Source organism: Rissa tridactyla, chromosome 3, assembly GCF_028500815.1.
Source record: "Rissa tridactyla isolate bRisTri1 chromosome 3, bRisTri1.patW.cur.20221130, whole genome shotgun sequence".
Taxonomy (NCBI): Eukaryota; Metazoa; Chordata; class Aves; order Charadriiformes; family Laridae; genus Rissa; species Rissa tridactyla.
Window position 1 is genome coordinate 92,329,461 of NC_071468.1, and position 21,904 is coordinate 92,351,364.

A 21,904-nucleotide genomic window follows, 5' to 3' on the forward strand; every position below is an offset into this window, starting at 1 on the left:
TGCTTGTGTCCCTGCTGAGCCAGCGAGAGGACCTTTCCTCTGCCACCTCCAGGCTTTCTTTCACATGCCTAAGTGCCAGAAAGAAAGAAGGTGTTTCTAGTTGGGCAAATGAATAGTTTGGCTGAGACATTTTATTTCATGGGAAAAAAAAAAAAAATATCAGAAATGGTAGACCTGCAGTAGTGAACTAGGTGCCTTTGTGAGGTGATTTATTTCTGTTGCTCTTGAAAAGGATCAAAAGATGGCACTCCAAGCCCACACAAGATTTCTGGGACAAAAGTCCATTTACATTGAGTTTAGGTGATCCTTAAGCTCTCTGCAGAATGCAGTCGATATGCTCAGGGACAGCCGTTTCCCACACAGAGCACTGATATGATTTTCACCTTTCAGAACAATTTAATGCTAACCTTGGTCTTTCTTGTGTTAGTGTCAGGGAGTCATTACCGTCAATATTACTCTGTTTACCTGCTGGAGGTATCACTGGTCTGAAACCATTGCTTAGTTTTTCTTTGAGCACTTGGTATTTTTATGTGCAGTAAAGACATTTGGCTAAGGCTAGTGTATACAGCTGCCCGGCAGAAGCCTAAGTTCAGTGTCGGTAACTGGGAAATTCCTGGATCTCCACAGCATCTACCCACTAAATGTATCTTGCTGGTTAGTTCTCTAGATGGCAGAATAATATTATTTTCCCCTTCAGCTGTTTCTGCGGACTAATGATTTATGTATTTTTCTTTTGTTTTGCTCTTGGCACCTTCCCTGTAAAATTTGTTGCCTAATTGCTTTTGGAATTCTCTTTCATCCAGCCTAATTATGATATATGATGTATTTATGACTTTATTCAAACAAATTACCCTTCCCCTACTTCCTAAGCTAGAAACCCCCAAACTTTAGAAACACTGATGTGCGTATGCGATGAAGACTGTTCATATTAGCCTTTACTTGGGCAAGGAAATAATTTGGAAGTCTTGCTGGAGCAATTGGGAGTAATTTGACTTGACCTAGAGCATATAGTTAGGAAGGTGTAGCTGCTTGCAATTAGGATCCACTAACTTGGCCTAATCTCACCAATTTTGCTAGACAACCTGCCGTGATTGTGAGACTCTTTCGCCTGCCTGCTTTTTACAGTGTATTGTAAATCTATTTTCTCTCAGGACGTGTAAATGAATTATCAGATGTTGAAACATCATGGCTAGACAGACGTGTCAGGTTTCAGTTGTGTGTTACACACACTTCTGTATAATCTATTTCAGACTTTCAAGAAATGAAGAATAGCACATTCGTAGGCAGAACCCCTCAAAAAAAGTTTTATTACAGTTTCCAAGCTGCCTTGAGACCACTAAAACACAGCTAACTAAGTGCTTCAACAGTTACGAAAAAGGAGCCGAATAAAATCCCCAGCTGAAAGAGACATTTAGTTGATCCAAGGCAGAAATGACCTCTGAATTAGCTATCATCGCACGCGGCAATGAAGTCATGGAGCTCCCTCCTGGCTCCTGCCTGTGCAGAGGCACAGATCTTCACCGCGCTTCCCTGATCAAATTAACCCCAACTAGGTTAAAGCCGTGTGTGCTTACCGTGATTGGAAAGGGTTCAGCAACAAAAGGCACATTATTGCGAGACGAGACTCTCCAGTTAGTCATGCAGATCTGTCATCGTCTTGGATGGCTTTCAAGTCTAGAGGTTTCAACCTGGTCCCGTGGGTGGGGGCTGGGGATAAGGGAACAAAGTGAAATCCACGGTTCGTCTTTTTTATGTTTCATGAATACACCCACGCAATCCTCTAATCCACGCGTATCATTTCCTTCTCCTTTCTCCATTTTTTTTTTTTTCCACCCTCCCCATCACTGCAGATTCATTCATGTTGTTGTGATCTGAAAGGGCAGAAATGAAGACAGCGCTGTGCTCGGCAGTCGCTGCTCTGTGTGCAGCCGCCCTCCTCTCCTCCATCGAGGCTGAAGGTAACCTTCCCCTCCCTGTCCCCTTGCCCCCGGTGTCCTGACCAGCAAACATCCCAACCAGCCTTGAGCTACCGGCTCTCTCCCTCTCTGTTTTTGAGTGTAACTACTTCACATTCTCTCTTTCTCTCCTTCAGAGAAACGCCTCTCCTTCCTTGCCCAGCTCCTTCTGTGCTCTGTTTCTCCCGGCTAGTCAGCCGGACCGTAGCTCCCTCTCTCTGTCTCTCTGGTGTGCTGTCCACACCGCCCCGCAGACAGGACATGGGCCACCGGCCGGTGTGGCCGCCCGGGCACAGGGCCCCTAGGAACCCGCTGCCATGGCTGCTGCTGGCGGGCACCCTGGCATGGCTGGGCCTGTGGCGCTGCCCCGCTGACGGACCGAGAATGGCTGAGCTCTGTGCTGTAGAGTCTCGTTTAGTTATGTTGAGAGAGGAAACGAAAAACCCACCACCCAACAACCCGCAGCTTTGAAATAAAATGCTCCCACAGAGCCTGTCTCTCTGCGCCTGTGTGTTTTGTCCGGGCGGGACCCTTCGCCTCCGCCCCGCCGGCCTGCCGGCACACCGGCCTCCCCTGCTCAGCCAGGCGACCCCCGGCTGAGCCCTGGGTTGGCCTGACCTTCCCTCAGGGACACTTCAGCCTCTACGGTGGCTCTGACGTGGGGGACACCTCTGGGGAGATGCTGCCACCACCATGACATATGTCCTGGGCACTGCCGAAGGGTGGCTGGGCCTGGGCCAGGCCTTGCTGTGATGGCCAGGGCCCCAAGGCTCTGGCATGCACATGGCGCCGTCACCCCCAAAGAGGCCTTTGTTCTGCTCCTCCTCTTCCTTTCAGGGTGCCGGCCCAGTCTCTCTGGAGGCTGAGGTCCCTGTCAGCCCGTGGCAGTGTCCTGCCTCCAGCTGCAGGGATGAAGACCTGGGGAGAGCCATTGTGGCCGCCACGCTCACCACGGAGTGGCTCAAAATGGCCTGGCCCTGGCACGTTTGCCTGCCTGGTGGATTAACAGCAAGTGTGGGGGCAACCTCCCCTGTGGCCCTCTGTGTGAGCTGCACGGTTTTGGTCTTGGTAATAATATTTCTGCCAGCAGTGGCTGCCAGGGGAAATAAAGATGCTGGATGTCCTGTGCTGAAATGACTTGATCTGACCTCTAGGACCTGACTCCATCATAGGGTGAACCGAACCACTGGGTGTGAACTCCCCTGGATTTACTGGAAAAAGCCCAGAAGCCAGTGTCTGCTAATTCAGTTTTTTCCCCCTTCCTTTTCTTTCTGTATTGAACTAAAACAAATTCTCGGATCGTGGCCTGCTGCAAGCGCCTGTGTCTGGACCTGGTCACCTTGGCTGATGGCTACTAAAAGCTGGCGTATCAGAGATGCCTCTGGGACCTCCCGGCAGCGGTGCTTGCTTGAAGCACGCAGATGTAACGTACACTGGCTTTCTGGAAAAAGATGACATTTCTGCCAGTAGTGCAACATCTGGTCACCCTAGGAGAGAATCAGCCTGCTGCCTTCCTCTCGCGCTGCGTTGTTGTTGGCTGAGGAACCGAAAAAGGTCATTTGAAGTCATTTCAGAGTTGCATTTGAAATGCAGGACCGCTGTGCCAGAGAAAGCAGAGAAAGTGTACAGTTCTGATGGAGGAAGGGAGTGGGTGTGTTTGTGCGTTCTTCCCCATCTTAGGAGGGAGTTCACTCGGAGATGGAGTAATGTTGCTGTTGTACTGCACCACTGGTTACATGTATGGAGTAGGTTATTTCAAAGTGTAAGCAAAGGTGTTTTATTTAACTGTAGTGTGGACTAAACCAGTTGTAGCTTGAGCGCTGTTAATGAAAGCTACAAAAATTTATTTGGAGAAACACAGTTATTTTATAACAATGAAACTAGATGCATTGCCAGACAAGCTGTCCAAGCTTGTTTGGATGTGATGTTGAAGGATGTGCCATTGCTAAGCAAAAGGGTGGACAAAGCCTGGTCTTGTGAGTTGTAGAGAGCTCCTGGACAGGACTTACTCTACTCTGCATTCACAAATGTGTATTAAACAAAATACCTAGTTTACAGTGGTCAGGTTTCTATGACAAACTTCTCCTAGCTCCAGGGTTTTGAAGAAAGAGCAGAAAAGTGCCTTGAGTAGGAAGGGCCGTGAGAAATAATGGTGCTGAAAATGGAATTTAAAAGCTAGGAGTAGCTTTGGACTTGCTCTGGTGGGAATTGCTTTTGTAGAGCTTTTTTGCAGTATGTTTTTTATTTGCACTACACTGGTCATCCTGCACTGTTTTAATTTTGTGCTTCAATTTCCATCATGTTGTAAATTGCACGTTGGATCTTATTTACTTTAGTTCTGGTTTAATTACAACTTAAATCCTGTCTGCTGAACTGACTTTCTTCTGTGGACAGTTGTCCTTTAGTCTATTTTTCTAACTTTCAGATCACATTGTGACAAAGCTGTCCCTCCACCAGTCAATCCTGTCTGTCGTCTTCTTTTTTTTGCTTTGTTTTGGTTTGGTTTTGTTCCTTTGGCCCTCTCTGTGTTGTTCACAAGAGATGCAGTTTGAATTTTCTTTCTCTGAGGTGTGGGTAGACACTTGGTGGTATGAAAAAGTGAGAGGAGGATGAGGGAGAGGGTCATTTGATGTGGTGGAGATTGCTGATATGGTGTGGGAAGATGGAGCAAAAGCAGAGGGAAGGAAAAGCTTAGTTCTATTTTTCTGCCTTCCTTCAGCTTTCATTTTTCAGTCTCCCCTGGGAGTAGATCTGGTGTTTATCTGATACTGCTGTTCGTAGATTCCTAAAACTTGCAGGATGAAACTGGTTCTTCATCAGCATCACAGCTGCTCTGCGAGTCCTTCGTGAGAGCCGTGCTCTGTTGCTGTTGGCAAGGGAGTGAACTGCAGTAACGATGTTAGAGCTTTTCTATGGAGATAAAGCAACACAGGGGTTTTGAGGACAATCACTGTAGCACTAGAGGGGGTAAAACCAACATATAGTCTAAATGCATTCATGGCATTTCACTGGGGAAGTTGTTTGTTTACCCTGGACAAGGAAGCAAATCTGTTTTCATGCTCAGCATTTTTGCTCTTTTTTTTAGAGTGAAATTCTTGTTTTATTTTGCAATCTTTCTGACGTCTCCCTCTAAGCTTCTTGTGCGTGATGCCATTTTCTGCTCTGTTCAAGTTGCTTCTTGCCTTTTTAGCCCAGCACTGCAATACTCCAGCGCATTCCCTGTGTGTCCTTGTGTCAAGATTTCTTTCTCTCACAGTATTTTTTCCATTTGTGATCACAGAGAACCAGGGGGAATCCTATGTCCTTTTGCTAGATAAGAATTATTTTAGTCATAGTTGAGTAGATTACTATGCAAATAACCTGTTAGTTATAATCTCAAGGTAATGCTGTGATGTCATGGCTTGTGTAGTGTGTTGTGTTTCCTAATACAGAGGGATTTTCAAAGGTACAGGAAAGGAATGAGGAAATCATTGGTTCTGCGTGACCTCGCTAAGCATATGAAGGTGCTGACTTTTCAATGTTTCAGGAGCTGGTTCAGACCTAGAAAAGTCCATTTTCTAGGCTGGAGGTAGGGAAGGAGGGTGTCACTGAGCCGAGCGTGGGACCTTTGTGTCGTGCAGAAAAAGGTGTGTCAGGTGAAAAATCTGTCTCCGGGACATGCAGTACAGTAAGTGACAAATAATTGCAGTGCAGCAGTTACAGAGGATTAGAAAGTTTCTCATGTAGTAAAGCTTGTGTTGAGTATGTTAATTTTAATTGACTGAATGGTTTAGAGATGATCGGGGATAGCTGAAACTTTTAAAATTAGCCACCTATTCAGCTTTGGAACTGGACCATTATTTTATTATGTTTTGGTGTCCAATTTCTGTCTATCAAGAAACTAGCTGTTGATTTCCAAGTTCCTAAAGAGAGAACGATGTAGACTGATGTGTGAAATTGAAACTTGTATATACATGAAGTGACTGTAACTCCCTGATTTTCCTGCTGCTAATTAGAAGCAAAGTGTATGTGTGTGTATATGTATATACACATGCACATACATATATATGCACAAACATGCATAAAATTTGGTAAATGTTCATGCATGCAGTGTGTGTATATATATATGCAATTATGTTTAGTTACATGCATCTTTATATGCATAGGTATATATATTTAAATGAATTTTTTTCAAAATACAGTTATGAGCTAAATATTTTGTATTTTGAAGAAATTTCATATACATGTATAAAATAAAAAAAATGCAAACATACAGGTGGCAATGTTTCTCTGTTGTGATTGGCAATGAATATCTAACAAGGCTGAGAAGCTGCTCTTTACTACATTGCTAGGCTGTAGCTTGTTCTTTCTCCCATTCACAGTGGCAATACTGACTTCAAAGGAGCCTGACTGCGGTTGTGATCTGGTTGGTTGTGTCGAATTCATGTCATATAGGAAGAAAATAGAAAATGAGGAGTTTTGGCCTCTTCCGGTCTCGGCAGGGCTTATCTCAGTGGGAGCAAGGCTGGACTTATTCTTCAGCTTCCGTGGCCTGTACGTTATTTTAACATGGGCTAACATGTTGTTTCACGTGCTAATTATAGTGAGTCTTTTCCAGTGATGGAATTACAGATTTTGTTTCACATAGGGATTGTGGATGGCAGCTACTTCCAAGTTATATCACTTTTAAGTCTGGTTCTAGATTTAAATTGTTTGATCTTCTGATTATATTTTAATGCTCTCTTGTTAAGAAATTCATTGGGATTCTGTAGCAGTCACATTGTGTTATCTGTAAAAAGCTGTAGGCTTTTGTATATTAGGTTTGTATTACCTGTTAAGTAATACAAGCTAGTATAAGACATACATAGCATGAGAAAGATGCCTTGCTCTATATTTTTTGTTTCAGAAAATATACTGTTATTATACATGTATGTAACACAAGGAGTGGCAATGAATTAAGTATATAATGGCTGATTTTTTTTTTCTTCTTTCTTTTGTGGTGCACAAGATAGGATATCTGATGGAGGAAGTTATCACATCATAGTTCTAAGAGTTGTGGAAATTAACACTGTGTAAACATTATTGTCATACAGCGAGAAATTTTTTTTTACTACACTGGAAACCTGTAGGGGAGCCATACATTTCTGTGCATCGACAGTGGAATCACTGTATTAAGGCAATACTATAATGCCATCACATGTTACCGTCATGATCCTGTGCCTTGTCAAGTCAGTGAGAGGTTTGGCGTGGATTTTGATGGATACAGGATGACTGATCAGCAGTGTCACTCACTGTAAGCATATGTGCAACTTCACTTACGCAAGTAGCCTGACATCAGGACCACTTGCTTGAGTAAAGCTGCACTGACACGCAAGCCTTTGTCGAGTGGAGTTTTAAGGTTTGTCCCTGTAACGGGACAAACTCCCACCACAACCAGGGGCATTTTGTTCCTAGAAGTCTGTCCTGATTCCATATTGCAGATGTATTATTTTCCCACTGGTCAGTTCCGTTCTGGAAGGAAAATTTTAATACGATGGAGTAACAGTTGCCCTGTTTGATTGTCTCAATCAGCTTTTTCTCATCTAAACATTTTGCTGTACTTCAGATAGACTTACTGCTCTCAGTCATATGACTATGGTTTTGTCTTCACCCTGCAGCCAGTTTCACATGGGTGAAATCTGACCCATGTGAAGGTCCATGGATGTTTCAGAGGTTCTGTTTGAGTATCAAAAGCTCACGGGCCATCTGGAAGATATTTTGATGACACTGGATCCAAACAGGCTTTTTTTTTTCACTCAGGCGAGGTTCCTTTTTGGATTTCAATGGGAGAAGTACTCAGTGCTTGAGTTTGATAAGCCAGATTGAGAATGAATGGATTTAAAATGCAGCCGCGAAGACTGGGGTTAGGTGTTGGGAATAACTTTACAATGATAAAGGGAGTGAGGCATTAGAGTAATTTCTGTGGGAAGCTGCCAGTCTTGCTAACAGTGGAGATCTTTAAGAATGATCCAAGCAAACATGTCAGGAGTGACATGGGGTAGCCGATCATGTCTTGTCCATGGGATGGACAAGGGGACTTTCTGAGGTCCCCTGCAACACTTCTGAAAGGCTGTGAGCACCTGGATGAATGGATACGTCACTTCTGTATCGATGTCCTATTCTTGTTGCCTGCCAAGATCCACATCTGAATTTTCATAAAACGGATTAAAACCCTTTAAAATGTTAAAGACTTCTCCTCACAGTCAGTTTTTTCAGTTTATCTGGAATCCGGTCATTTGGATATCAACAAGTTGGGCTGCTGCTGTCCTTCAGCAGTTAAAGCCTAAAGTCTCCTCTGCAACATGCCAATTTACTTGCAAGGTTGGTGGTGCTATTTTTTCCATGTACTGAATTTTTTTAAAAAGCATGCTCAGGTCAGTTGTCTCTGCCTTTGCATTAAATTTGTCCTGAGCCATTGCTACTGAAACAATATTTTATAATGATATTCTTATCACCTAAATGTATTTTACTATTAACACGTGTTGCATGATTTTGGTACTAAGTAACTACCCTGCTCTCCCTAGCATTGTGATACTGATAAACTGAATGGTGAATAAACTGTGCATGCAGGTTAATGGTCTAATCTCACTGCCTGTGTATGGACAATAGGAAAAATAACATTTACTTCAGTACTAGCGTATCTATTGTATCAGTATTTCAAAGCCATATTATCCTATGGTTGGAAATTAGAGTAAATTAAAAGGAAAAAAAAATGCCTACACAATTGGTTGACAGTTTTTTTGAGCTCAGCACTACTTGTTGCAATTGGACAATGTCTTTTCGTAAGTATACGTTCTAGCATTTATTTCTTTATCTGCTCTTTAAATTATGTTCAAAACTGAACCAGAATCTGACATATGATGGAGATCTTCCATGAAACAGAGAAGATCTGTCTATTAAAAATGCCTGCAAAACGGTCTCACAAGTAGTTAAGGAAAGTATGGCTGAATCTAATCTTACTTTGTAGACCTATTTAAACAATAATATAATATATAATACACCTACCATGCACTGACAGTGAGTCAGTAAAATACTGCATGAAAAAGCATGACAATTTTACAAAGAGAATATCATTATAAAATATTTATGAAACGTCTTTGTGTAATGAACCTTGTACATGGAGGCTTTTGTCCATCATGGGAAGCTAAAAAAATAATAATCAACATTTCATTTACATATGCATGATGCTGCAAAATAGCGTATGTAAACTATTTCTTTCTGTACTGTTCAATTACTTCTGTCATCAGCTCCTACAAGTTTTATTTGCAGTCATTTGTTCAGGTCACTGGTGCCCTCTTTGCTGTTTTCTATAAATTCTGTAAAATAAATGTCCATAAATATACTTTGATGTTGTCTTTTCATAATTAACCATTGTGTTGTTTGGAACCATACTGGCATTTTATGTTAAAATGCCACTACTAGTATGGGTACACCTGCTGCAAAGGGAACATGAAAACAATAGTTTACACCTTTGAAATTGTACAGCAATCTGGTGTAAACAGGTAGAATCTTATTTTTTGTGAACTGTCACATCAGCTCAAATATTTCAGCAAATTGCAGCCATTTCTAACCCCATTTATTATCCTCTTGGTTCCTGAGTTCTTTGCATCCATATGCAAAGTATGTCACTTTCGTGGCTTCTAGGAACAAAGGGGTGGAGCCGTCCACCTTTTGAAACAAAATGATACGTCAGTATATCCTTATTACTGATATACATTTTACATGTATATTCGTATCTAGACCCTAACAGAAATTGTTTTACTGATCATTAAATGCCCAATCTTTTCCTGTATTCTTTAAAATATCTTTTTTTCTCTGCCAAGTTTCTAGATTCAGTGAAATTGATACAAAATATGACTATGCAGAGACTATATTAAAAAGCTGATCAATTCTTTGATGTCTAATTAAGAAGAGTACTGTGTTCTCAATGTCCTAAGTGATCTCATGATATTGTAAGCAGGTTGTGATTTTGGCATGCTTGTACGGATTGCACCCAGCATGTAAAAAAATTTCCTTTAATTGTTATGTGAAATGTTTGCATATGTGGTGATTATCTGTGAACTCATTGTACATGTATCCAAATGTGTTTTCTATTGTGCTTGATTTTGCTGGCCATTCTTGAATGCCTTGGCAACTCAAGAAACATATGTTCTGTGCTGTCCTCTGTAATGCGTATACTCTTTGATGTTTTGTCATATTTTGTCAGCTTTTATTTTACTCTTTTTCCAACAACATATCTTTATATTTGTTGGAAACAAATTTATGCAAAGACAATTTTAGTAAGCTTTGCTCAACATTATTTTATTTATTCATTTGCCAAAGCTTGTTCAAACTTTTAAACATCCACCTGGTGTAAATCTTTTGCAGTTAATCCACCGTCAGACTTGAATTTTACAATTATAGATGAACATAATGTTCAAATGTCATGGAAAAGGCCACCAGATGCAATAGTGGGTTACAGGATAACAGTGGTTCCAACAAATGGTGAGTTCTGTAAAATTTTGTTATGTCAGTAAATTTTTGGAAAACTTGGGTCTTATCTCTAACCTGGGTATAAGAGTAGCTATTAACATCTTTCTGAAGTTTGTGATCAATACTGGGTAGCAGCAAAGAACATACAGGAAGGAGCAGTGATTGTTCAAAGTTAGAGTTTTTCTTACCATAGTGTTTCTTCTTTGGGGACTGCAAGTAGGAAGTTTTGGACGCCTTTCCTTTGCAAGGAGTAAAAAGAAGGTAGAATCATCACTCTGCTCCTCTCCTGCCAGCAGTGATGTCATATAACTTCCTGATAATGGCTGTGTAAGATACCCATTATTCTGTTTCACTTTGAGAGATGCTCAGTGGAAAAGAGAAATTGAATCAGAACTGGATCGTGATTTGTTAGATGATAGTACGTTTTGTATGTGCATTTTAAGTTTCAAATTTCCTGGAATTTATTAAACACTGCAGGTATTTTGTTCACTATTGAAAACAGGTTAGTTGGAAGTTTCATGTTTCGAAATTCATACTTCAGGAAAAAAGAAGGTGTATTGTTTTAAGATTATCATGGGGTTTTAGATAGATAATTCTCTGTTGCTGGTTTTTTTTTTTTTTTAATGATCAACTTGTCATTGATATTGCAGGATTTAAAGGCTGCATTAACTGTTTTATATATTTATTGCAGATGGGCCTACTAAAGAATTTACTCTTTCACCTAGCACTACCCAAACTGTCTTATCAGATCTCACACCTGATATAGAGTATGTTGTATCAATAGCTTCATATGATGAAAGAGAGGAGAGTCTACCTGTGTTTGGCCAATTGACAAGTAAGTACCTGTAATACAATTAGAAAATTGAGTAAGATAACCGAGTGGTCATTCACAAAACTTGTCTTTGTTCCCATTTCTCAACAAAATTGCCACATACCTAAACTCAGATCAGATGTAGCTATCTGAGCAGCCTTTTTCCATTGAGCATAATTCCTAGTAAAAGCAGACATAATTTGCAACAGATAAGAGGAGATGAATATGGATATATTGTGTCTGACAACCCCCATAGAGTTATTTGCAGGAGGCCACTGGCTCTTTTGAACTAAACCTGCTTGCTGTAGACTGTATCTGCTGAAGTCAAGGGGAAGACTTTCATTGACCTCAGTGACAAATTAATCTGACCAGCTTCTTGTGTGTGTGTGGGGAAAAGAGGCTAAATACCTTCATCAAACAATAAAATGTGACACAATATGTCTATATGCATAATAAAATATGGAATTTAAATTTTTAAAATTTGTATTTAATAATTAAATAGAGCTTAAAATAAATGTAATTAAATAAAAATGTTAAACACAGCAGACTATCTTCTATGACACATTTTGGCATATGTCTCAGGCTTCCCAAACAACCATGGGAAAATTCCTTATGATGAGTTCCCCTATGTGTTAGACAGGGGTTAATATTGGTATTTCATCCAGGGATGTTTCAGTTAATTTTCAGGAAATTACTGTACAAGATGTGCAAATATAGAGGGTTCTTAATTATTTGCATTTTCTGTATCTTGTGTTGTCCTGAATGCTATGTTGTCAAATCTGTAAGTACAGGTGATGTATACATAACTTGCATTTATGTTTTCATGTTCTGAGGCTTGTCAGATTTGTGTCCCTAATTCCCTACATGCTTTTCTTTGATGTTTCCAAATTTAATCTGATTCTCTCCATTAATTCTATGTTGTGCTTTGTGCAGTTCAGACAGGTGGTCCAGGGATACCAGAGGAAAAGAAGGTTGAGGCTCAATTACAAAGTAAGTTGTTTTGTCTTTCAGCTTATCTGACGTTTCAGAGAGAAGTGGTCTAGGTCTAGGTCCCCATATAGTTAAACTAGGGCCCCATATAGTTAAACCGTGTTCCTGTGTTATACCTAGCAATGAAATTTACTTGTAAAATTGTCCATAGATAAGAAAACTTGAGAAGGGACTGGGATGGAAGGAATTTATAGCTGCATTGAAAGAATATGGTGCAAAGTTGGAACCGAAACTAGGAATTTCATGCAACTAAACCAAGCAAGTCCACGAGTGTCGTAATCCTGTTAACAAAAGACATTGTGCTGTGGATAAAAGGCATTGCAGAAGAACTTGTGCAGCTATTATGGGGAGATAAAGATCCAAAGCAGAAGTGTTAACAAAATGAAATGTTCCTATCACATCAAACTGTTGCAAAAAGTTTTGTATGTGAATTTTCATCTGCTGTGGCATAACAGATATTCTGGCATAGCGTGAGAGGTGTCTCAAAACTGAGTATCTAGGTGACAGTTGCCTTTTGCTAATGGCAGCTAGAAGGCTCATATGGATGTTCACTTACGCGAATAATGCTTCCCCAAGTAAGATATTCCAGATAAGAATATCAATCTGTTAGATATCTGTTTGTTTTATCTTTTACCTACTAAGTTTCTGTCAGACCTTTCTCACTGATTTGTAAGAACGTGATTGCTCATTTGCTAACAGAGATTTTTTTTTTTCTGTGTTTCAGGATGCTCCATAAGTGCAATGACAGATTTAGTTTTCCTGGTAGATGGTTCATGGAGTGTGGGGAGAAATAACTTCAAATATATTCTGGACTTCATGGTTGCTCTTGTATCAGCTTTTGACATTGGGGAAGAAAAGACGAGAGTTGGAGTTGTTCAGTACAGTTCAGATACAAGAACAGAGTTCAATTTAAATCAGTATTTCAGAAGAAGTGATCTTATTGATGCAATTAAAAGGATACCTTACAAAGGTGGCAACACAATGACAGGTACAGATTTCCCACATGCCTGTTTATTCAGCATTTCATTTTATAATTCAAATTTGCTTCAAATCTTAGTTCATTCAAGGCTAATAAAATTCAACTTGTGGTGTGGTTTTTAGGTGAGGCTATTGATTACCTGGTTCAAAACACCTTCACTGAGTCTGCTGGAGCAAGAAAAGGCTTTCCTAAAGTAGCAATTGTCATTACGGATGGAAAAGCTCAAGATGAAGTTGAAATTCCTGCAAGAGAGCTTCGCAACATAGGAGTTGAAGTTTTTTCTTTGGGTACGTTGAGTTTTTCTGATGATTGAAAGATTAACATTCCTAAAGAAGCAACTTATATGTTTAACAGATTCTGTGTTTCAAGAATTTCGCTGTGCCAGTCTTTCCATGTGTATGCCTTGAAATGGGTTGTTTGCGCCTTCCAGAGTGGAACATACCAGTTGTGTTAATTTGATAGTAATTCTGTAGCTCCTACATGGAGATTAAGATGACTGACAAGTATAGTTTCAACACTGGCCTTATTGAAGATACCACATTATTTTCTCAGGTTGAAAATGGAGTATGTCACTTACCTGTATTAATCATTATTTTGTAGTTCGATTATTGATGACGACAGAAGATAGAACTGAAACTCAGCTTTACCCCAGGATGTTCTGATATTGTATGAATACATTCACAGGTGTCTGTATTTTGTGGCCACTTAACATAGTCCTGTCTATTGCAACTTGTAGGAATCAAAGCAGCAGATGCAAAGGAACTCAAGCTAATTGCATCTCAGCCTTCACTGAAGCATGTGTTCAACGTGGCTAATTTTGATGGAATTGTCGATATACAGAATGAAATTATCTTGCAAGTGTGCTCTGGTGTTGATGAACAACTAGGTGAACTGGTCAGTGGAGAAGAAGGTGAGATATTTTATATAACTATATTTATTGGCTTCAGTTTACTCTGATTGCGTGTTTAAGGGGTTATGCCTACTTCCTTTGCTTTATTTCTGGAGTTTGATCCTTTGCCTCATTAGCAAGTGGGGAAACCAGGTCTCAGCTTTGTGCACTTAAATGCAGGAGAACAGAACATGCGACGTAGTAGATTTGGAATAGCTCCATTATTCCATATTTTCAAGGGCAACACAGTGATGTGCAGTTATCAAAGTCTCATACAGCCAGTTTGGACACCGGCATCACTTCTATGGAAAAATGTACTAAAGGGAAAAAAAAATGCTTGGTGAATGGGCAGAATATGTAATAGGTTAAGAACAAAGGAATGAAAACTGGAGAATGCTGAGAAAACACAGACGTCAAGCTGTATCATTGCAGCTTTCTGGCCTTGTAAGATTCTAAGTCACTACTTTTTCTTTGACCAAAATGTCAGCAGAGGTGACTCCACTGTCATTGTGCTCTGCTCAGGTCTGCATTTCTTCACACTTTCTACTGTGTTTCTGTGGGTGTAGCTTTCACTGCTAGTTGAAATAGTATTAAAGCAAGGCAGCATTTGTCCTGGAACGTCTGCTACACTTGGGGGACCACAAATGCATTGTTCATATTTCTACCCTCTCACTGATGCCTCGTTTGGACTGTCCTGTAATTCACTTGTGTTTATTTATGCTAAAAAAATAAGTGATTTTTAGCAAACATTAAGCAAAGATAACTAACTTCATTCTAGAAATAAAAACCTGGAAGAAAATCAATTTGTAATTATAATTAATATTTTGCATTTGGTTTTGATTTCTTTCAGTGGTGGAACCTCCTTCAAACCTGGTGGCCACTCAGATCTCCTCAAAATCTGTTAGGATCACTTGGGATCCATCCACAAGCCAAATAACTGGCTATCGGCTGCAGTTCATTCCAATGATAGCTGGTGGAAAACAACATGTACTGAGTGTGGGTCCTCAGACTACTGCTCTGAATGTTAAAGATCTCTCTCCAGACACAGAGTATCAAATTAATGTTTATGCAATGAAAGGACTGACCCCCAGTGAGCCAATAACAATAATGGAAAAAACACAACAAGTAAAAGTTCAAGTGGGTGAGTTAGGAGCTACTGTGTTATTTTCAAACAGTAGCTTTTTGTTGTTTGAACCTCTGATGCTTGTTTTAATATCATACCTTTACTATTTATAAGAAACAGCTTTACTCGGAATGATTTATTTCCTTTATAAACAACCGTGTATGATATTCAAACTGCAGATGCAATTGTAATGCTCTGGCTATTGAATATCTGTTTAAAGTGGTGATTCTTTTTCTTCACAGAATGCTCACGTGGTGTGGATGTAAAAGCTGATGTTGTGTTTTTAGTGGATGGTTCCTACAGCATTGGTATCGCCAATTTTGTTAAAGTAAGAGCCTTTTTGGAAGTGTTAGTTAAAAGCTTTGAGATATCGCCTCGAAAAGTACAGATAAGTCTTGTCCAGTACAGCAGAGATCCCTATATGGAGTTTTCTTTGAACAGATACAACAGAGTGGAAGACATAATTCAGGCTATTAACACCTTCCCCTACAGAGGTGGATCTACCAACACAGGCAAAGCGATGACATATGTGAGGGAGAAAGTATTTGTTACCAGTAAAGGATCAAGACCAAATGTGCCGAGAGTCATGATTCTTATTACTGATGGAAAATCATCAGATGCTTTTAAAGAACCTGCAATAAAGCTGAGGGATGCGGATGTAGAAATATTTGCAGTTGGTGTGAAGGATGCAGTGCGTACAGAGTTAGAAGCAATTGCATCACCTCCTGCTGAAACCCACGTTTACACAGTGGAAGATTTTGATGCTTTTCAAAGAATATCATTTGAACTTACACAGTCTGTCTGCCTACGGATTGAGCAGGAACTGGCTGCTATAAGGAAAAAATGTAAGTAACTACTATTACTTAGAGAAATGTAGAGAATGCGATGAAAAAAGATTGTAACCAATGTTTTGTGCCTAAGGAATTGATGATATTGTCCATATACAAATGATAATTTTAATAACTGGGGATTTGGGTCTCATTTTCAAACATATTAAAAGCAATGGGGGAAATTAATGGAAAAAAGGACCTAAAAAAATTATTGGAGAAATATTTTTTTCCCCTTCCCTCCTAGGTACCTAGAAAACTATTAAAGTGTGTGTCTATCTGGAATGACCTTAGTGGATGTGCTCTGCTTTTACACTCAATGTCTTGAGTAAAACAGTTACTAGGGCCATTCTTCTTTAGCGGTCCAAAGTGAAGTAGCTGGTTTAAGCTTGTCTTTTAGAATTTCGAAGGCAATGGTGCAATGCCAACACCTCCAGAAGGTGATTTGATTAATTTTTAGTGTAAAATGAATGGCCCTCTGAAATAGGCTTAGACAAGACAATTTGAGACAGCAAAATCTAGGTGATATTAATATAAATCTAACTGTAAAAACTGAAATGAAATAGCACATGAAAGTCTTCACATGCATCCAAATTTGGTGAGCTTGGATAATGTTTAATATTTGAAAGATTTCTAAATGACCAACTTTTGGTCAGCTAAAGTTACTTATGATCAGTTGCACCCTCAGTGTCCCTACCTATATTTAGTAGAACAGTAACATTGAATAGTCCCCAGTATTGAAAACCCCACTCTCTTTAAAAATAAGCCTTTTGTTTCAGGATAGCTTTGAGGAACAAACCAGCAAAGCAGCCTTTGTTTTAGAGGGCTCAAGCAGTCTTAACATCCCCACTGTTAGGCTGACTAGGCCAACCAAAACAAGCCCAGGATGTCAGGTTTGTGTTTGTGCCTCATGTCAAGTTCCTTGTTTCCCTTTGACTCCATTCCCGAAAAAATACTGGGATTTATTTTGTCCTATTTGTAATCTAGATCTGAAAAAATCCAAGGATTCTTGGTTCCCATTGGGGGCATAATGTTATTTCTGTTCATGGGACATGTGAAAGAGGGAACTCAACTTGATCATCAGATTCTAACTTAAGTTTTCATAAATACATTTTTTTAGATGGAATGTTCTCATTCAATATAGAAATCACTGTGTTGGTGCTTCTACTCATTATTGTATGATTTGAGACAACCTAGATATGAACTTCATGAAATTTGATAGCTATAAGCAAGTATAGAAAACAAATACTGTTGCATGTGCAACAAAATATCTGTTCAATTAGAATAAATAAAATTATTGAGGGACATTTTTAATTTAATTTAGAGATTTTGTATTAAAAAATATTCTAGCAAGTATGTCTCATCTGTGCATTTTTATTTTCATACAGCTTACGTACCCGCAAAGAATATGGTCTTTTCTGATGTAACATCTGACAGTTTCAAAGTGAGCTGGTCTCCAGCTGGATCTGAGGTTTTGTCCTATCTAATTAAATATAAAGTAGCAGTCGGCGGAGATGAATTCATTGTTTCAGTACCAGCTTCGAGTACTAGCTCAGTTCTCACCAACTTGCTCCCTGAAACTACTTATGCAGTCAGTGTGATTTCTGAATATGAAGATGGTGACGGCCCTCCCTTGGATGGAGAGGAAACCACTTTAGAAGGTAGGCTTCCCATTATTCTCAGACACAAAAGAGTTATATGTTCAAATAAGAATTTGCTTTGAGAGAATGGGTGTATGTGGAACAGCCAGCTAAGGCTGAGAAGCTGTACTAGTATGCAGGATGAGAATAAACATTGCTGTCTCTCAATGCCTTTGGTAAAGATACAAAATTCCAATAATAGGCCAGCATTAAATCATTAAGATTGGATTTTATTTTCCCTGAAAGTTGGATGGATGCTGTGTTTCTTTGCAGTGCCCTGGTTTTGAATGAAGTCAATAATATGTTGGATTTGATGATCTTAAAGGTCCCTTCCAACCTCAGCAATTCTATGATTCTATAAATTAATTGGCATGTAGTAGTCTTAATATACAGTTAAGTTGGACTAGGTGATCATTGTACGTGCCTTCCAACTGAACTATTCTATTCTATTTAATATTTATGACTTGGATGCAGGACTGCATGTTGACTTCAATTCCTTTAAAGTCAAGCATGTTACCTATGTAATTTGCTGTGTCTACATCTAACTTACATTAAAAGAAATTCTGTTTTATATACCATAGGCTCAAAGGGGGCTGAGTTTTTGATCAGCTGTTTCTCATCAGAACTTCATGGGTCTGATCCAGTAACTCTTACTGATTCAAAACTTTCACTGATGTTAGTATGAGTTTATGTGATCAATGGCTGTAAATTTAAGCATGGTGGCTGTACTTTTTCTTGGTAGAGTTGCCATGATGCATTTCCACTGATTTAAAGAAGGGTGACAGTAAATTTGATTTTTCTATTCCAGTAGTTGAATACTCAGTCTAGTCTAAATCATGCTTCTTAAAATATTGATCTACTCTTTTTCATTATTCCATGCTGTCATTTGTGACCTTTGGTGATGTAAATGGTTCCAAGGGAGCAAAAGAAACAGCATGGAAATTTGTTAATTGCTTTCCTCTTAGGACTGACAGAAATACACACTTATAAAATAGCTTAGTTTGGATGTTAAGTTTGGAAGATACAGGTTTCGCTGTTGGTGTGCATATTTCCATGACTGTATCAGTCAGAATGTTTTGGCCACACATAAATTTCCCTTAGGAAAACAGAGAAGCTCTTGGCTGATAGAATATGTAGCTTGTGAGCGTAAGGGTCAGGAGAAGGAATAGCTTTCACAAAAATAATCAGTGTTCCCATGCTGCAACTGATACTACCTTCAATAATTGTCAGCATCTTGATCTGATGAAATCCCAACAAGTCTGAGAAGACAGAGTTCTTCTACAATCATGTAAACATCAGCAGCTCTCCATGCAGATCTAGCTAACAATTTGGGCCAGACAGCTTTCTTGGCAACTGGCTTTGGTTTCAGGCTTTTAAAGAATTTGAAAGTATTGTGTTTCTGATTAGTAGAAAACAAGTTTGATTCTTTGAAACTGGGATTATTAATTGCTCCACTCTTAGCAGGTCTGTAATTTAACACTGAAGAACAATGCTTTTGGCATATAATAGAATCATAGAATGGTTCAGGTTGGAAGGGACCTTAAAGATCATCTAGTTCCAACCCCCCTGCCATGGGCAGGGACACCTCCCACTAGACCAGGCTGCTCAAAGCCTCATCCAGCCTGGCCTTAAACACTTCCAGGGATGGGGCATCCACAGCTTCCCTGGGCAACCTGTTCCAGTGTCTCACCACTCTCACAGTAAAGAATTTCTTCCTGATATCCAATCTAAATCTACCCTCTTTCAGTTTGAAGCCATTACCCCGTGTCCTATCATTACAGTCCTTGATAAAGAGTCCCTCCCCATCATACTTCAGACAGTGAACAACAAAAACCACAACTTTTTTTGCCTAAATGACAATGCTATGTGCTGCTAGGCAACCTGCAGCACAGTAGATCTTAATGTATGTCGGAAGAGTCAAGTCCTTCTTTTGTGTGCCCGTTGAGTTCGTATGAAATTACCTGACCGGCTGTATCTTTTGACAAGGAGCAGACTAGGTTAAATCATTCACTACAATTTCTCCTTAATTTCTGTGATAATAAGCTATTTCTTGTCTTTGAGTTTTGAGACTTAATTCAGAAGCCTTTTTTAAACATTAGATGCAACTCATATTACAAGGAATATATTTTTTTGTTGTGAAAATTTAATTTAAGGAATTAGAATTGTTGCGCTTTTTCCTGTTGCATTTACCTTGGTCATTTCTTTAAAATAGGAGAGCTGCCCGTGTGTAGTCAGGTATATCTGACAACTCTCTGTACATGGAGGTGATGCAGAAGCAAATGGCCACAGCAAAGAAATCTATAAGATTTGTTGTGTTAAGAGATTTCCCCACCATGCCCAAATGTCCCTTAAATAGTTCAGTTCTATTGTTACTGCTATACACAATCAGACTGTCTTAAGTTTCAGAAGTGGTTGTATAAAGCGGGATTAATGTACTTTTGGGGACAACTTTGTTACAACTGATGATTGTAACTCTGGCCCTAAATTTTCAGAAAAGACTAATGGTTTGTGTGCCTTAAAACAATGGGAGGGCAATATAAGCTGTTGTTTTGTTAAACTGGATGAGCTAACAGAATGGTTTGAATGATTTCTCTTCAGATACTACTTGATTAAAAACAAATATTTACAAATTATATGCGTATATTTTTTGCAGTTAAAGGTGCTCCTCGAAACTTAAGGATAACTGATGAAACTACTGATAGCTTTGTAGTTGGCTGGACTCCAGCTCCAGGAAATGTCCTACGGTACAGGCTTGTATATAGACCGCTTACTGGAGGAGAAAGGAGACAAGTGACTGTCTCAGCAAATGAAAGATCAACTACTCTACAGAACTTGCTCCAAGATACAAGATATGAAGTGTCTGTTATTCCTGAGTATCAGTCTGGGCCTGGGAATTCCCTGAATGGATATGCAAAAACTGATGAAGGTACAATGCTGTGAATGTAGTAAGCTTGAGAAGAATTCCCTGCATGCTGACATATACCTACTGAAAAGAGAATAACCCATATTGGCCATATGTATTATTCCAGATGAACAGGGACTTACAAAATTACTCAAGCCTAGTTGAGAGGTAATTTAAGACAATATAATTTATCAAAACTGTAATATTTAATTTTAAACGATAGTCTATTGAACCTGAAACACCTACTATGGCAGAGTAACTTGGGTGAAGAATCTGCTTATATGTTTAATTAATTGTCCTTATGATTCTTCATATTGTCAGTGATATAAATTATATTTCTTTTCATCAAATTCAGACCCTGTTTGAATTTTTTTCTGAATGGCTAGCAAGGAATGAATGGAACATTTAATTTACTAAAATTATCACTGTAGCCTTAACTTGTATGAAAATGTATGAACCTTTAACAGGTATCATGCCTTATTAAACAAAATCCAAAGATTACAGAGACAGCATGAAAGTCCTGATCACTGGTGAAACTTCACTGAGATTGTAAATATAAGTAACCAGAAAAACTATCATCAAAAATAACTCTGTAGGAAAACATAATATGTTAATTTCACCTTTCATTGGTGATCTTTGACTTGATTCTGCAGACAGTGACTTCAGCGTGTATCTTGGCATGTTGAAGTTGAGCATATGTTCAGGTGCTAATATGTATAAGTGTTCCAGGGTTGAGCCTGTTTTAGCAGAAACAAATAGAAGCACAAAGACTTCATTGGACATATTTGCTTAAGGAGGGTGGGGATGGAATTCTACAATCCTGGTTGCAGTAAAGTTATACTGTAGCAGTGTTAGTGCAGGCTATTCAGGAATTATTTTTTCAGAATTAAATCCTATGTTGTGGTAACCTAAAAAATAAACCAGGAAGTGATGCTTGCTTCAACTTGTTTTCAACATCTTTTGACACGTGCAGTCCGAGGACATCCAAGAAATTTGAGAGTTTCTGATGCTACAACATCAACAATGAAGTTGTCTTGGAGTCCTGCTCCTGGCAAAGTGCAGCAGTATTTTATAACATACACTCCAGTCGCAGGAGGTGAAACTAAGGAAGTGACTGTGAAAGGTGACACTACCTCTAAAGTGCTGAAAGGCTTAGACCAAGCCACTAGGTATGCATTGACTGTGTCTGCCTTGTATGCTTCTGGAGCAGGAGAGGCCCTTTCTGGAGAGGGAGAAACACTTGAAGGTAATTATTTATTGCTTCTATACAGTCATTCATTTATTTGATTGATGTTTAA

At 39.3% G+C, this 21,904-nt stretch overlaps 1 protein-coding gene across 6 annotated transcripts in view; it reads left to right on the top strand.

Annotated features, from left to right (window-relative positions):
* Nucleotides 1-21,904, top strand: part of COL12A1 (collagen type XII alpha 1 chain) — a 101,848-nt gene that overhangs the window by 1,076 nt on the left and 78,868 nt on the right. For 4 of the 6 annotated variants that reach the window (XM_054196528.1, XM_054196529.1, XM_054196530.1 and 1 more), the window contains 12 exons: nt 1,851-1,958; nt 10,341-10,457; nt 11,137-11,280; nt 12,190-12,246; nt 12,971-13,234; nt 13,348-13,512; nt 13,962-14,135; nt 14,965-15,255; nt 15,480-16,082; nt 17,453-17,725; nt 20,358-20,630; nt 21,580-21,852. In XM_054196528.1, coding sequence (XP_054052503.1) covers nt 1,886-1,958; nt 10,341-10,457; nt 11,137-11,280; nt 12,190-12,246; nt 12,971-13,234; nt 13,348-13,512; nt 13,962-14,135; nt 14,965-15,255; nt 15,480-16,082; nt 17,453-17,725; nt 20,358-20,630; nt 21,580-21,852 — 2,707 coding nt within the window. In that variant the 5' untranslated portion in view covers nt 1,851-1,885. Of the gene's footprint in view, nt 1-1,850; nt 1,959-10,340; nt 10,458-11,136; nt 11,281-12,189; nt 12,247-12,970; nt 13,235-13,347; nt 13,513-13,961; nt 14,136-14,964; nt 15,256-15,479; nt 16,083-17,452; nt 17,726-20,357; nt 20,631-20,652; nt 20,775-21,579; nt 21,853-21,904 lie in introns of those variants that run through there. The other 2 variants (XM_054196531.1, XM_054196532.1) reach the window with 2 other exon arrangements.